Below are 14,215 nucleotides of genomic sequence, written 5' to 3' on the forward strand. Positions count from 1 at the left end.
CTGGACAACAAATTGTGGAGGATAAGACTAGATGTAAGGAGACTTTTAAAAAAGACAGTTGTGTAAGTAGCTTGGACTAAAGTGCAGCAAATATGAACAGAGTAGAGAAATTCAAAAGAAATGGAGGCAATAAAATTGACTGCACTTACAGATTAAATGGGCATGGAAGGGTGAGGGAAAAGGCAGTGTTGAAGATGACTCCCTGGTTTCTGAATTGTAGAACTGAAGGCATGCCGGTGCTTTTCACTGTGGAGGTAACACAGACTAAACACAAGACACATCAAACTCTGCTTCAAACATTGCTCTATTTAAACCTTAATAAATGGAGGTAGATAAAACCATAGTGTGTATTCTTCCCCATATTCACTGGTTAAGTTAGATTGTCCTAGAAGACAAAAAAACAAAAGAATGGAAAGCATTGTGCTTTAGTGGAGGCTCCAGCTTTGCAGCACAGTAAGCTTTGAAGCAAGTCATTTCATGTTCCTAAGCTTCAGTTTCCCTATCTGAAAAAATAGAGATACTTTTACCATAAGAAAATTGAGTAGAAGTTCATGGAAGTGTTTTAGACATTGTAAGCATTTATTAAAACATAAATCATTTTTATTTTTTATAAGTTAACCACATATCACCCTTGTTTATTATCAGACTTAAACTTCAGTCAGATTAAGAAGTCTTCCTAAATTAGCTTAAGCAAAGTGAACCATGGATACAGTAGGATGCTATGTTAAGTTCCTATAGGAGATTATAATATAATTTGGGGGTGGGGGGAATGAGAAGTATACCAAATAAACAACTTAAAAATAATACATGTTGTGTGTATGTTAGAGCGTCACTAAGGAATGGGCTAGAAATGCCATAGGTATTAAGACAGGGAAGACAATGTTCAATGCCAGAATTAGAGAAGGGTTTTTTGGAAGAGATGGGCCCTCAAAGGATGGCTAAGAATTCAGTGTGTCAGAAGAATATTCTAAATTAGGGGAACCATATGAGCAGGCCACATGAGCTGCTGATAGAAGCAGAGAGCTCATGTCTGGAAGGTGTGGAAACTTGTGAGTAGAGTTGGGTTAACTCAGTGGTCGACAAACGCTTTAGTCAACAGAGCCAAATATCAACAGTACACCAATTGAAATTTCTTTTGAGAGCCAAATTTTTTAAACTTAAAGTGTCACTTCTTCTAATGTCACTTTTTCAAAATAGACTCACCCAGGTCGTGGTATTTTGTGGAAGAGCCACACTCAAGAGACCAAAAAGCTGCATGTAGCTTGCGAGCCACAGTTTGCTGATCACTGGGTTAACTTATAGCAAGTTTGAAGCAAGGCAAATACAATAAGTTTAGACTTACAGGAAAAATGAACTGTGATGGGTTTGGGATGAGACTATTCTAAGAAAAATAAAATTGGGAGAACAAAGAGACTTGAGTAAGAGGAAAGTGGCAAAGGAATTGTGATAGTGACTGCACATGAAATAACTAGGCTCATGCTATGGCTAACATGGAGAATACAAGGCAGATATTATAGGACATTTCAAAGAAAGAATTTATAAAACTCAGTAACAATTTATTCGGTTACACACATCAAGAGATAACTCTAAAGTTAGAAACCTGAAACAGTTGTGAGAAGAAGTGGGAAGAGAGTTAAAGTATATTCCAGGAGAGACATTATGGCAAATTTAATCAATTGATACTGAATTAAATAATATTGCTGGAAATACAAATGCAAACATCCATTTGGCAGAGATACAAAGATTGGAGACAAGATAATAAATTTGGAGGCATGATATTAGAGGTGATAGGCAGTGCTGAAAAACGTATCAGCTCTCCATAGGAGAGCATTTAAAAAGAAGAGAAAGGGCCTCAGTGGTTAAGGATCCACTCATTAACCAAGAGATCACTAGTTTGATTCCTGGTCAGGGCACATGCCTGGGTTTTGGGCTTGATCCCTGGTAGGGGGCGTGTAGGCCAACAAATACTGCTTTTTCATCCATGTTTCTCTCTCTACCTCTCTCCCTTCCTCTCTTTCTAAACTCAGTTTTAAAAATATATATATATATATATTTAAAAATATATATGTAGACTATTATTTTAAAAGAAAAAAGAAAGGATACATACCTAAATTTCATAGCAGACTAAGTGGAAATGACTATTAAAGGAAGCAGGAGGGATGTAGTCATGGAGGTAGAAGAAGAATCAGAATAACATGACATTGAAAAGCCAGTGAGAAGAGAGTGTCAAGCAGGAAGAAAAATCTCAAAGAAAAAAGTTTCGCAATAAATTTACTGAATTTAGCCAGTGACCTTCAAAAGAACAGTTTCAGTGAGATACTGAAAATAAATGCAGCTTGTATGGCCCCAGAGCTCATGGGCTTCATTGCTCTATTAGTACTACATCTTTGTTGCTTTGTGTAAGAGTTATAGTTCTAGGAGACATAGGAAGAGAGAATGCTGGGAGTTCTTGAGAGAAACTGACAAAGAAGTTGCCAAAAATCTATTTCATAGCCCCTAACCTGAATCTGCCTCCTCTTCTTTACTAACCCAAGACTAAAAATAACAGGTGGCTCAAGTGGCTTGGGTTCTTGAAATGCCACCTGAGAACCAGGGTGAGTCAGTGGAAGGGCAGGTAACTCAAACCCACCAGAAAGGGAGAGGGGGGAGCTGCCACTGAAAGGCTCAGGTGTGACTTGGCTATTTTAAGTCACAGTTCGAAGATGATCCACTCCCTTCTACTATCCCTAATGACCTAGCTGATACCAGAGTCTTTAAAGATTAACTACAACACTTTGGACGCCAGGTGGTTTTAACCACAGCATGGAAGTTACTTAGTGTTTGTAGGAAGTTGGAGGGAAAGGTGATAAGCACATAAAAAGGCTAGAAGACTGTGGAGCCTCTGGGGTGATGAGATAGGAATGGAGGAGGCTATAGCTTTTTGCAGGTAAATAAGTTTAGGGAGGGAGGATATTTTCCATGATATTTCATAACTATAAATGAACAAAAAAAGGTCTTATTCTAAGAAAATCAAATAACTAAGCACAATATTCACTGAGTTCACCATGGAGAAATATTCAAGGGAATTACAAGTTTATTTTTTAAAAGGGAGATTCTTCAAACTTGCCCTCGTATTCTTGATTTCTCTACATTGTTATGTTCGACTTAGTATCTTTTGAAAGACTTTCGGCACGCATTCATATTACTGAACACCTTGTTAAAATTTTTCTCTGAAGTCAAGGAAGCCTTGGACTTCTCTTATCTACCCATCATTGAGTGCATTATTTTGGTACTTTAAGCATTGCTGCTATAACTTTACCAAATTTCTGCTGGTCATTCCAGACTACAGAACATAAAATAATTTTGTCTACTATAAACCATTGTACCATTGATTTTCACATACTGAATATATTAATCATATTGTGTCATTATATTAAAACAAATTAAATATGTTTTTTATTTATACTGCAACAGAGACTAAAACTATTTCCAGAAATTCTGAATTTTCTCTAAGCTTTATCAGTTGTCGATCTTGCTGCCAAAGTTTCATTAGAGAAATTTGAGATTTGACTGTACTTTGTACATATTGCTATGTGTGGATTCTTCAGAATTGTTAAGTTTGTTTTAACAATTAGGTATAAGTAATTTCTCATTGAGAATGTATTTTGTAACTTATAGGAAGTTCCTTTCATTTGAAGGATGGACCAGTGTATTTGATGCCTCAGTGGACTTACTCAGAACACTGTAGTTTTGATTATTATTACTGATTATAATTATCAGCAAAAATAATATAACCTTCTTTTTATCAAAAAAGGGTATCCCTTTTTTATTATAATCATTCAATCAAAATATTACAGTGAGTATTAAGATACCACAGATTATTTTTGGCTCATGTTTATCTATTTTACATCCAAACATATAAAATTGAAGAGAATAGTAAGCTATACTTCCATATAATCACCCCCTCAGCTTCAACAATTATCAATTCAAGACCAACCTTGTTTCATCAATAGCATCACTCTCTCCCACCCCCATCTTGAAGCAAATACCAGCCATTATATCACTTCAACTGTAAATGTTTTAGTATATCTCTAAAAAGGACTTTTTAAAGAACATATTGTTATACCATTATTACACTACAGGTTAATGATTTTTTTAGCCAATACTTAGTATTCAATAATCAGGTGTCCCTGTTTGTCTCGTAAGACCTGTTATAGTTTTTTTCAAACTAGGATACAAATCAATATAATTGGTTGATATGCCTCTTAAGTCTCCTTTAACCGAAATCCCCCTGCCTGTCTTTCAAGATGAGGACTCAGACACAGGAAGGTTGTTTTATTTTCTCCACAGACACACAGACAGTGGTTGAACCAGGATTATACCAAAGTCCCCCATTTGTTCTCTTTCAAGGAAGAAAGGCCATGTGGGGTGGCTCACTTACACTCTTCTATTGCTAACTCTAATGTCTTTTCCACCCTAGTCCCAGAAATATATCATGAAGGAGCTAGGTCACCTTATGAGACTACTTTACCTTTATCACATGTTTTGGGTCATAATCTGTAGCCCAAGCACTTTCTCCTCTCTTGCCAGTTTTCAGACCACATTGTATTTAATGAGACATTTAGGAGAAAGGAAAATTAAATGGCATTCATTCATGGTGAGATCAGTGTTACCTAAAAATGCTAGAGCCTATTCATTCTCTGGCTCTTGTCTGTGGGTCATGGCTGTGACCCTGTGTTCAGTTTATCTGATCTATGCTTTTCCCAGTTATACATCTGTGAGTGGAATTGCTGGATCACAAGGTAACTATGTTCAACATTTTTTAAAATATTATTTGTTTTTTGTTTTTGTTTTTTTTTTAATATATATTTTATTGATTTTTTTTTTTACAGAGAGGAAGAGAGAGGGATAGAGAGTTAGAAACATCAATGAGAAAGAGACATCAATTAGCCGCCTCCTGCACATACTGGGGATGTGCCCGCAACCAGGGTACATGCCCTTGACTGGAATCAAACCTGGGACCCTTGAGACCACAGGCTGATGCTCTATCCGCTGAGCCAAACTGGTTAGGGCTATGTTCAACATTTTGAGAAACTGACAACAGCTACACCATTTTACATTCTCACTAGCAGTATATTTGGATTCAAATTTCTCTACATCCTTGTCAACACTTGTTATTGCTGTGTGTTTATATCATAGTCATCCTAGTGGGTATGAAATTGTATTGTATTGTGGTTTTGATTTCAGTTCCTCTAATGACTAATGATGTTGAGCATCTTTTCATGCATTAATTGTTCATTTTTTATGTCTTCTTTGGTATAGTCTCCACTTTTGTCTAGCACAAAGAAATAGGCTAATTGAGGAAATCTTATGCCAAATATAATGGCAGGATCTTGGATAAGATTTTTAAACGGGACAGACATTGCATAGCTCGTAACTCAAATCAGAAGGTCAGGGGCTTCAGCCCTGACACTGACTTGCAGAAGTCGGGATGAATAGATATGTGATCATACAGCAGCAATACACATTGCCTCCAGTAGCTAAACAATCATTCGTATGTTGGGGTTATGGTAGATGTGGGATTATTCTGTAGAGATTGAAATAGAGTTTTTGAAGGATCTACTGAATGAGAATACAAATTAGTAATAAACCAAGAGATCCTTGCCTTGTCTCAATTTTGTGAGTGAATCAGGGTAATTAGTCACTCACCCTCAACTTCTTTGTTGGTAGAGTATTTGTTGGTTTCTAGTTCTAAGTAATTTATGTAGCTCTTTGAGAGTAAAGGAAACATCAGGGATTAGTGAAAAGATTAGAAAAAAAAATATGTATGGTTCCTATCAAGGGCTTTTTCTCCTAATGGTGATGACAACATGGACTCCATAGACAGAGCCGTCTGGAAGAAAAGAGCAGATTCAGACTGCAATGTGTATGGAAACCTATTGAAGGTGTAGGAAATGTTTGCTGAAAGGTTTCCAGGGAGGGCAGTGATGGAAACCATGCTATTGATAGGGACATTTTTAACTACTCACCAATGGATATTTAATTATTAAATGATACTTAGGAGCACTTGCTATGTGCTATATAAATGGCAAGGAAAGAAATTTGTTCCGGGCTATTTTCTTCCCAACACCAAAAAGCAGCAGCTGGTGGTGGCTGTCATTATAAGAAAGCTTCAGGATAAATGATGACACCTGCCAAGGGACTTCAGATACTCGCAGGTCGTGGAAAACACGGCTAATTAATTATCACGACACCCTTGGGAGGTGGGAAGTAGCATTTCCTAGTTGTATGGGTGGGGAAGTGTCAGCTCATAAACATCAGTGGTTTGGCCCCTTGACACCGTGGAGCTGTGACAGGACTGGGAATTCAACTTCCAGACATGTGGGGGGGTTTTCATGGCTGCAGGGCTGTAGAATAGCTCAATTGTGATACCGCGGCTGTGAGGCAGCCCTGGGGCCAGGCCCCTCTCTGGCTGGACAGCTCTGCTTGATTCTGCTTTGCCAGTCTGCTTTGTGCTTTGCTGGTCTGCTCCTCTGGGTGGTGCTGGTCTGCTCTGCCCTGTGCCCATCTGTTCTGGCCTGCGCTGGTCTACTTCTGTCTGCTCCAGGGAGGTAACTTAGGTGTTTCAGCTCCATCAGGGAGGAAGACTCAGTCTTCAGTGGAAAGGGAAAGTTCACTGCCACTTACATTTTTAATTTCTATTCCAGTTCATCCTCTTAGTGAATGTGTTTCCTTTTTTATATACAACTAGAGGCCTGGTGCATGAAATTCATGTAGGGGAGGGGTCGAGTCCTCTCAGTCCAACTTGTACCCTCTCCAATTCAGGACCCCTCAGGGTATGTCCGACTGCCAGACAGTCGGACACCCTTCTCACAATCTGGGACCACTGGCTCCTAACTGCTCACCTGCCTTCCTGCCTGATCACCCCTAACTGCCCTCCCCATGGCCTGGTCATCCTTAACTGCCCCCCCTGCCAGCCTGGTCGCCCCACATAGCCTGCTTTTCAGTTGTTTGGTCGTCCCTCACTAACCCCTTTGCCAGCCTAGTTGCCTCTCGCAACCTCTGTTCGCTCATCTGTTCGCTCATCTATTCAGTTGTTTCGGTTGCGACAGTCATTTAGACCAGTGGTTCTCAACTTTTCTAATGCCATGACCCTTTAATACAGTTCCTCATGTTGTGGTGACCCCCAATCATAAAATTATTTTTGTTGCTACTCCATAACTGTAATTTTGCTACTGTTAATGAATCGTAATGTAAATATCTGTGTTTTCCAATGGTCTTAGGCTCTCCAGCAGCAGTTCTCAACCTGTGGGTCGTGAGGAACTATATTAAAGGGTTACAGCATTAGAAAGGTTGAGAACCACTAACTTAGACTTTTATATATATAGATGACATTGGCTAGAGTAAGTATTCCTGTTCTGTGGGTACATAATTACTAGGTGTAGTTATTCCCAAGGATATAAGATTATCACAGGACCTTAAAAATCATCTGATTTAACCCTCTCATTATATACAGTATGTTAAGTTACTCCCATAGATATAGAATTTACTGGTACCAGAGTATAGATCAGAGCCCTTATTTGAAAAGGTCATGCTTAGAGGTACCTAAAAAGCTATCAACCCCCACAATTCATCTGGCTCTTTTTTTTTTTTAATTGATAACAGAGAGAAAGGGAGAGGGAGAGAGAAACATTGATGAGAGAGAATCATGGATTGGCTTCCTTCTACACACTCCTTACTGGGGAATTGAGCCCACAACCTGGGCATGTGCCCTTGACCAAAATCGAACCCAGCACCCTTTAGTCCACAGGCAAACTCTCTACCCACTGAGCCAAACCAACTAGGTTGCACCTGGCTCTTAACTCTTTTGTACAAGTTCTCTGTTAAGTGGCTGCCCCATCTGATTAAACACAACTAGTGATTAGAAAGACACCACTGCTAGGCAGCCCATGCCACCTCCCCTTCAGCATCAAATCACTGCCACTCCACACTGACCTCCAGCCTCTGCCTACCTGTTTATTAGACCTCTCTTATTTCATTTTCCTGGCCATCTTTATTGCTGTTATCCTTTCAGTAACTGTTTATGAAGCCTAATCTATAGGTGTCACCAGCAATAAAATAATAAGGATTTATCTAACAGAGGAAATTACACATAAAAAGGCACTTTTGATGCAAGGTGAGAGGGCTTTGATGAAGCATATATAAAACATTAGGGAAACAAGGAAATTCCATTACTTGCCTACTATGCATAAGCACTGAAAATATAAAGCAATATTTCCCAAAGGAATACAGAGATATATTCCCTGCCCTTCAGAAGCTTATGGTCTAAAGAAAGACAGAAGACATGTATAAGTTTTGACTTGCTATCAAAATCCAACTGGTGATGTGCTCTGGAAATACGCTATTCCACGATGTTGTTTATAAGATGTTGCTGGGCATTAACAGGCATGGCTATTAATAAACTTAGTCACTGAAAATTAAGTGATCGGCCACTGAGTTGCACAACTGCAGGGGACTTCTTCACATCATTTCCTGTGAGAATGGCAGCCCCTGGGTACCAGTTCCACGCACCCATAGAGCAACCTCGAGTATGTAATGTTGAACAAAAGGAATTAACCCTATTCCCTTATAACTTCCTCTTCTGAGGAGGAGACAGACATTTAAGAAATATATGTGCAAATAATCAGAGGACTACAGTTTTGGTCGATACTATAAAAGGAAAAGAGCAGTTTGCTGTAGAAGAAATGTAATTTTTAAAGGAATCACAAAGAAAAATTTCTCGATGAGTACCTGGCATTTCCTCTGAGCCCCAAAGGCCACACAGGGATTAATCCTGCAGAGAGAGGGAATATATGCAGGCAGAGGTGGGAGATCAGTGAGCTTCAAGAACTGAGAGTAGGAGCCAGGCTCCAGAGTGAGAGGCCAGGATGAGGCACTAGCTCATGTGGAGCCTCATAGGCCAAGGAGGAGTTTGGGGTTGAAGCTACATGCAATAGGATGTGTGATAAGAGGGAATTAGGTAGCTGAAACCGGTTTGGCTCAGTGGATAGAGCATCGGCCTGCGGACTGAAAGATCCTGGGTTCAATTCCAGTCAAGGGCATGTACCTTGGTTGTGGGCATATCCCCAGGAGGAGGTGTGCAAGAGGCAGCTGATCATTGTCTATCTCTCATCGATGTTTCTAACTCTCTATCTCTCTCCCTTCCTCTCTGTACAAAATCAATAAAATATATTTTTTTAAAAATCAATACAATATATTAAAAAGAAAAGAAAATAATGGCAAAGATTAAATAAAAGGCACTATAAATTTTTTTTAAAAAGAGGGAATTAGGTAGATACTTCTCTGCTGGGAGTGACATATGGGGGCTAATGAGCAAGAGGATTGTGGAGAAATCTGTGCATGAGATGCTCAGTAAACAAATATCAAACTGAACTGTTTGTTTTCAGTGTGAAGATTTTAGTTCTGATCTGTTTCTTTTCTATTTTCTAAACTTAATAAAAATGTTTTCTGTTAGAAAATACAAAAACCTTGCTGTTTGTTGTGGTCTTTTGCCCTGCCTGACACAGATATGTCTCAGTCAAGTGGTTCAATCTGCTAAGGACAAACATATCTGAGATCATAAAACAAAACTTGCTCTGGCTAATCATTTCCTCTGTTTCAAACTCACTTGAACCTCGGGCATTTTTTGGATTTTACTGCCACCTAGTGTCTCTGAAAACATAAGTTTGTGTTTCTGAACAAGACACTCCCCCAAACTGTACAACTGTGCAACTATATTTCTACTTCTGAAATGGGAGAATGTCTAATTTGGTTTTACTTGTATTGCTTTTAAATCAATATAAAATAACTCTAGTCTTATTTATAACCCTCTCTCTTTTATCTGTTCAGTTATCTAGCATTTCACTGATCCCTCTTATTTGCACTCCTACAGTCTTCTTAAGGCTTGCATGTGAAAATTCCTCACAAATGCTGTGTGAGGGGGACCAGTATACCCAAGTATCTGGCCTTAGTGAGCAAGTAAGAGTTGAAATCCAACTCATAGCCTGCTTCCTAAGTCAAATGCAGAGTGGTTGTGGCTGCTCAAGGACTGACATCTTTTTCTAATTTGCAAATATAAGTTGGCTGCAGACCCAAGTCACACCACAGTGCCCCCCTCCCCCCCCAAAAAAAAAAATTCAGGGCTCACAATTCATGAAACTATTGGTTTTAGGGTTAGTTTTAGTTTCTGTTTTAGTCTTTTTTTAGGAGGCTTTAAAGATCATTGGCCCAAAATATATTCTCAAGCTTTTGCAGTTCAGCTTGGTTTGGTTTTGTTCATCACTTTTGCATAGAATACTCCAATGATGAATGCTCTTCTCAGAATACAAGTGGGGGTATCCATGTGTTTGTGTTACCCTCCTCCATGCACCTGTTCAATCACACCAGAACACATCTTTTTCACCACACCCTTCATTATAATTCTCTCTTTCTTCAAAGGTCCCAAGCCACCCGTTTCCGTTGGCATCAGCCCGCTCCTTTTGACAAGCAGCAGACATGGGCGATAGATAACGTCTATATTGGGGATGGCTGCATAGACATGTGCAGTGGCCATGGGAGGTGCATCCAAGGAAACTGTGTGTAAGTGGATTTGTTCTCTTCCTTCTGTAGAAAGTTCCTGACTTATATTCCAGCAAGGAGATTTTTCTGAAATTGGTTTATTAGTCACTCCCAAGCTACCTGAGGTTATACATTTGTCCTAAAATCTGATGCTGAGCCAACTACAGAGTTTATGGCAACTGTGTCTTCATTCTTGCTTGGAGATTAGGAACTGAACAATAATTGTCAGGAGAAATATGAGTTATAATTGACTGATTTTATTTCCTTCTGTGTTTCTGTGATACACCAGAACCTTGAAATAGACATAAAAGAAGATCAGGAGTTCCATATGTCCTAACCAAAAGTAATACATCATTAAGTATTTTCCTCTCTTAGGTCTGAATTTATGTAATGATGTACATTACTGTGGTTTAATTGGTCTCCCTGTGTCATTTGCTTAAGAAAATACATAAATGCCTGGTCAATTTATCATGTATATATTTGATGGAGAGACCTATCATTTTACTCTGAGAGATCCTTGACATCTTTGGAAGGATCTAAACAAGGTGGTGTGTGTGTGTGTGTGTGTGAGAGAGAGAGAGAGAGAGAGAGAGAGAGAGAGAGAGAGAGAGAGAGAGAGAGAGTTGTATACTACAGGCCTCTGTGCTTTATTTTCAAAGATTATACTGCTTGATGAATTGAAGATGCTGAGAGAGAATTCATAGTGCCTTCTCCCCTCATCCCCACACACCTGGGAAGTCTTGCTTTTGTTTAATGATCCGGCCCACATCCAGACTTATCTCTGAGACTCCTGAGCCTCCCGGTTCTGGATTCATTTTTCCTCCCACATGGAACAGAGAAGTCAGTCCTTTGGTCAAAGAGGTCAGATGCCACTCAAAGTACCTTCTGCTGTTGGGAACATGGCTTCTTGGATTCCCAATTGGCCCAAAGGCTCTATTAAAATGACCAGTTCTGTACATTATTGGAGCCCGCCAGTTTAGTTTGGCAGCTGCAGCTGTTTATCAGCCTTCCAGAGCTGTGTCATATAGAGACAGAGCTTTAGTACATTTTTTTTGAAGTTGCTTCTTTCTCTCCACCTGTAAGTCCACGCCACTACTTTAGGAAAGCCTAGGGGCATTTAATCCACAGCTTATTTTTATCCCAAAGCACTCTTAAGGAGAGGAGGTGAATTCTGGCAAGCTCTGTGAAGATGAATAACCTTTCATCATCATGGACGGGGGAAAGGTTCGGCTTCACTAATTTGAGCACACACTTGTGTGGGGCTATGTTTGATGTTGACTTTTCCTGTCTCTTTCTCCGCACCCAGCTGTGATGAGCAGTGGGGTGGCCTGTACTGTGACGAGCCTCAGACCTCCCTTCCAACTCAACTCAAAGACAACTTCAATCGAGCTCCATCCAACCAGAACTGGCTTACTGTGAACGGAGGGAAATTAAGTACCGTGTGTGGAGCTGTGGCTTCAGGAATGGCTCTTCATTTCAGCGGGGTGAGTGGTTGGTTACTGGTTAATCATTTCCGCATCCTCCAAGATTCCCCTAAGTGGTTGCATCTCCTCTAAAGTTTAATTGGCAGATCAAGATGCACAGCCGGATCTGAACTTGCAACTTTATACATATCAGAATACACTAATTATTTCCAACATTTTCCTATCACAAATCAGCTGAGACAATTTAATTATGCAGGCAGTGCCAGCACGAGACATATTGAAGTACATATGTTTAGAATTTCTGTCCTGGGAGAGAGTGCTGGCACAATGTGTGAGGGTCTTCCATCTTGATGATGCTCTAACTGAAAACTCTTGAGCTTGCAACAGATTTTGGAATTAAGGAGCCAAAACCTAGAAAATGAGCTTCAATGTTTCCTGAATTTGTTAATAACAATTAATCATTTCTGTAAGTTATCCAAGAATAATTTTCAATAATTACTAGACACTTGTATTTATAGCAAATTATTTTCTGAATGACAGCAATGTTAGAAAATTTCCTTCAGGAGTTTATACTCATCCTACATTGCTGCCAAAGATGACTTGTTTAAAAATAGTATTTCTCACCCAGCTGGGCTCAATCCCCAGTTGGGGGAAGGGGACAAGAGGCAACTGATTGAGATGTTTCTCTCTCTTTATTCCTCTCAATAAAAATATTTTTTGAAAAAATATAGTATTTCTCCAATACTATAATTAAATTTCCCTCATAGGCAATTGAATTTTTTATTTTAAATTCAGCCCTGACTTGTTAGAGTATCAGCCAATGCACCAAAGAGTCACAGATTCAATTACCAAGCATGGGCACATACCTCGGTTGCAGGTTTGATCCCTGTGCCTATGTAAAGCCTGTGAGGGAGACAGCCAATTGATATGGCTCTCTCACATATCTCTCTCTTTCTCTCTCTTCTCTCCTTCCCCTATTCTATTTTTAAAAAAATTACAAATTTACTGTGAGTTCTTTATTTCCCTATCATGCCCTACCTTTGAGTTTGCATTTGTGCAAATGAAGTATATTATTTATATTCAGTGTTTTAGGCCCAAGAGTAACAAGAGGACATACAGCATAAAGGATTTTTTTAACCAACCATACTGACTAGGAATGCAGTGTGTGTGTTCACAATACTCTTTCTAACTTAGGTGGAACTCTAAGGGGCCTCGTTTTCCTCATATATTCAACCAAGAAATCTCTTCCTACCTACATTAATGAGTTAATATTGGTGACATTCAAATCAGCTATAAAAGTTTAAATAAAAAGCACTACAACTATTATCTCTAATTATAATAATTTCCTATGAATAACTGGGGGAGAAATATATATATATATATATATATATATATATATATATATATATATATAGAGAGAGAGAGAGAGAGAGAGAGAGGTAATATGCAAATTAGCTGGGATGCCATAACAGTCACAACAAGCTCAGGAGGACATTGTGCGTGCAGCAGGATGGAGCAGGGCCCACAGAAAGCAGGGAGCAGGACGGCCCTACCTTCCGGGGTGCAGCCACTGCTTGCTGGTGCGCACTGGCAGTCCTGCCTCTGTGTGTGAACTGCAGAGGAAACACCTTTTTGACAGCTCATTGGCTAAGCTCCAAGTACACCACTCATAGTGTACTTGGTAACTTATGTAATGAGAATCCAAGAAGGTGATCTAGGGTTTTTCCACCTCACTCCTGGAGGAAAAAAAGAAGATCTGCTGCTAGAGGGGCTAAGTAATGTCATATCCCTTCCTAGCCAGTTTGGCTCAGTGGATAGAGCCTCATCCTGTCTACCGCAGAGTCCAGGTTTGATTCTGGTCAAGGGCATGTATCTAGGTTGCAGGCTCCTCCCTGGCCAGGGCATAGGTCAGGATTCATGCAGGAGGCAATCAATCGAAGTGTTCCTCTCACATTGATGTTTCTCTCTGTCTATCCCTCTCTTTTCCATGCTCTCTTAAAATCAATAGAAAAATATCCTCAAGTGAGGATAAAAAGAAAAGAAGGAAGGAAGGAAGGAAGGAAGGAAGGAAGGAAGGAAGGAAGGAAGCTGTCATATCCTATGAAAGACATCTTGAAAATGCCTAAAGAACGTTGTCATTTTTTCATGGTGAAGGGAATAAAGTCCGTCTTGATGAAAAAACCTTGGCAGCTGCAGCAACCAGCAGTGGCAGCAGC

The 14,215-nt window shown here is 39.6% G+C and overlaps 1 protein-coding gene across 2 annotated transcripts in view; it reads left to right on the top strand.

The window, feature by feature from the left end:
* Positions 1 to 14,215, top strand: part of RELN (reelin) — a gene marked incomplete at its 3' end in the record, with an annotated part of 380,746 nt that overhangs the window by 331,141 nt on the left and 35,390 nt on the right. For both annotated transcript variants that reach the window (XM_084897797.1, XM_084897796.1), the window contains exons 47-48: positions 10,456 to 10,596; positions 11,882 to 12,059. In XM_084897797.1, the coding sequence (XP_084753923.1) occupies positions 10,456 to 10,596; positions 11,882 to 12,059 (319 nt within the window). The remainder of the gene's footprint in view (positions 1 to 10,455; positions 10,597 to 11,881; positions 12,060 to 14,215) is intronic.

The sequence above is a fragment of the Pipistrellus hanaki genome (genome assembly GCF_964339955.1).
Source record: "Pipistrellus hanaki genome assembly, chromosome: 10".
Classification (NCBI taxonomy): domain Eukaryota; kingdom Metazoa; phylum Chordata; class Mammalia; order Chiroptera; family Vespertilionidae; genus Pipistrellus; species Pipistrellus hanaki.